Source organism: Chinchilla lanigera, unplaced genomic scaffold, assembly GCF_000276665.1.
Source record: "Chinchilla lanigera isolate Chin_1 unplaced genomic scaffold, ChiLan1.0 scaffold00172, whole genome shotgun sequence".
NCBI classification, from domain to species: domain Eukaryota; kingdom Metazoa; phylum Chordata; class Mammalia; order Rodentia; family Chinchillidae; genus Chinchilla; species Chinchilla lanigera.
The window spans coordinates 530,134-532,774 of NW_004955573.1; the positions used below are offsets into that span (position 1 = coordinate 530,134).

The window sequence follows — 2,641 nt, forward strand, 5'->3', positions numbered from 1 at the left end:
CGGCCCGCGCTCCGTCCCGCCGCAGGGCTCCCCGGAGGCGGCCTCCCGGTGCGGCTGCACCCCGGGGCCGCCCCCTCCGCCCGACTCATCTTTGAGTGGAGGCGGCGGGGCCGGCACCAGAAACGGCTCCTTCTCCGCCGCCATCTCGATCATTTCCTCCCCTTATTCCGTCCCAGTCGGAGGGTACGGGGATGGGGGGATCGGGGGCTTAAGCCCCCCTGCCTGGACCGCGTTCCCTTCCCCCCTTTCCCGAGTGCGCGCGCAGCTCTGCTCCACTCGCCTCGCGCCCAAGCGCTCTCCCCCTCCCCGAAGCGCGCCCCACTCGCCCGCGAGACCAAAACAAGATGCCCGCGAGACCCGGACAACCCGAGGAATCAACCGCGCGTGCGCCGACCCCTTTCTCCGCCACCACTACCACTCCGCCGCGAGCGCGCACGGCTAGCGCGCGTTCCTCTCGCCCCCGGACCGCGCATGCGCACTCCACCACCACCCTGGCTGCGCGCGCATCCGAATGCGAACCAACTTAACGGCTCCGGGAGTTTAAATATAGCCTCCCTTTAGCCCCCCACCAGAAGCCCACCACCCAAAACGGACACCCTACTTCCCTTTGCAGCTATGTCCGGCCCTACTGATCTCCTTTGTCTCTGCCGCGCGATCCCACCCACCGTAGGCGGGGGACGGGGAGCTGGTGTGAAAAGGTCTCCTTGACACCCGACCCTTGTTCCTGAGGAATGAGTCTCAGCGGTCTCCGCCCGGCTCTAAACCCAACAACCTCCCTACCCCGCCTCCTTCCTCCCCCTAGTGGGCAGCGCCTGCGCACAGTGCCCCTTTTGGGCTTACGCGGGTAGAGGCAGCACGTGCTGAAGATGACGCTCCGCCCTCCGTCTTGGGGGCGGAACTGCTACGTCGCTTCCTCAAATTTGGTATACGCTGTGTGCGTCAGCACGATTCGGAGGGGTGTGACCTCCCAGCGAAAGGGGCGGACCTCATAAATTATTCAGGCAGGACCCGTTCCCCCGCCTCTGCTCACTTACTTAGAGCTTTTTTAAGGGAGTGTAAGGGATGAACTTTAACGGAAGGGAAGGAACGGGGTGTACTGACCGTCTTCCTACGAACTGTTCCCAGTAAAATACGGTAGATCATTTAAACTCATCCCCTCGGAAATATCTGCTGAATTGAAAAAAACACCAAAACTGCTAAGGTTGTCCAACTTCCTCTTCTCCGAAATGGCTGAGTCGTTCTCTGGCTCCTGCGCGATCATTCCCGATTGTGATCACCTGGGTACACCACGCTTTCCTCTGCCTCCGCCCACCATCCAGATCCTGCCCTGCGCGCGAGCCCACCCGTCCGCGGCTCCCAGCTGCTCTCCACCGTCACCCGGTTGACACGGGCCCTCCAGATTCGAGCGGCGGCTTGAGGCTTCCTTATATAAGAGCGAGGGCGGGCGGGGAAGGGGATTCTGCCCGTTTTTGAGGCCACTGCTTCGGCTAATGGGAAGAAGCAGTGAATGGACGCCGTTTCTCCGGGGTGACGGTTGGCCTGGTCGCCCGGCTGAGAGTGTAGCTGACAGCAGTAGAAGCGAGAGTTGGGCTCAAGATCGTCTCAAATTAGACTGGAATAAAGGCGTGAAAGAGACTAGAAAGAAGACTAGGACTCAGCATGGAAAAAGAAAGGAAAAAGCAGTCTAGTGTGGACAGAGGAATTAGTGAAATAAGGTAGTTCAAGAATAATCAGGCGCTGGCCCTGCCGCCTAAATAGAAGCGAAGCCAACGAGCATCACGGGATTTGTAGTCTTGAGTCATTTCTCAGAAGATAACGGAAATGGTCCAGCTGCGCAAATGCAGACGCGGGCGTCCAGGTGCGCATGCGCCCCGACTCGGAGCACGCCGCGGGGGCGGAGCTTGTCAGCGTCCTCGCGCCTCCTTCTAGTGGCGGGAAAAGTAGATCGAAGTTGGAAGTTTGCAGAGTCGCTGCAACAGCTCAGGCTGCTCCTCGCCTGTAGGTCCTCCTCGCCCCAGAAGGTAGTTGGCTTTTCTTTGGTTGGAGATAAAGGTTCAAGGTGCGGCTAATTCTGGTACCTGTTGCCTGAAGAAAATAAACTTTCTCTTCAGGGCAACAACCAGCTCTTACCCCTCCTGAGAACCGCTAACCAACTCGCCGCCACAAACAAAGAGAAATAACCCAGTGTCGGAGGGGTGGTGAGGGACGTTTCCTCACGGCGAGTTCTTGGTGGGGAAGAGAGGCCGAGGAGCCGCCATTTTACGGTCCAAGAGGAGGTGCGGACCTCACGGTCAAACCTCAGATTTTAATTGTCCCTAAGAGTTTTTTTGAGGGATGAGGGGGAAAATGGGAGCCTGCCAGAGATTCTTCCCGTTGGGTTTCTTGGTGGATTCGGGCATTTATAGCTCCAGACCTTGACCCCCTTTGGGGGGAAATGATGCGGCGTCGGGGAGGTCCAGGGGGCCTCTTCCTTTCATTTTTGGTGCCGGAGGCCGGGAGATAGCTCAGTGGCACAGCGCCTGCCAGGCAAGCTCGAGGTCCTGAGTGCAATTCCCAGTACCAAAAAAAAAATTCTAATTTGTGGTACTGGAGATTGAACCCAGGGCCTTCACACTGAGGTACTCCCTAACCCCCCCTTCCC

General features: G+C 58.7%; 2 protein-coding genes across 5 annotated transcripts in view; one reads left to right on the top strand and one right to left on the bottom strand.

Annotated features, from left to right (window-relative positions):
- Nucleotides 1–1,089, bottom strand: part of Mepce (methylphosphate capping enzyme) — a gene marked incomplete in the record, with an annotated part of 5,140 nt that extends 4,051 nt beyond the window's left edge. Inside the window, 1 exon segment of the mRNA XM_013509475.1 lies at nucleotides 1–1,089. Within this exon segment, the coding sequence (XP_013364929.1) occupies nucleotides 1–153 (153 nt within the window).
- A 54-nt stretch (nucleotides 1,090–1,143) lies between these two features.
- Nucleotides 1,144–2,641, top strand: part of Zcwpw1 (zinc finger, CW type with PWWP domain 1) — a 21,427-nt gene continuing 19,929 nt past the window's right edge. For 3 of the 4 annotated variants that reach the window (XM_005413728.2, XM_005413730.2, XM_013509476.1), the window contains exon 1: nucleotides 1,144–2,021. The gene's annotated coding sequence lies outside the window, so the exon portion shown is untranslated. The remainder of the gene's footprint in view (nucleotides 2,022–2,641) is intronic. The other variant, XM_005413729.2, reaches the window with a different exon arrangement.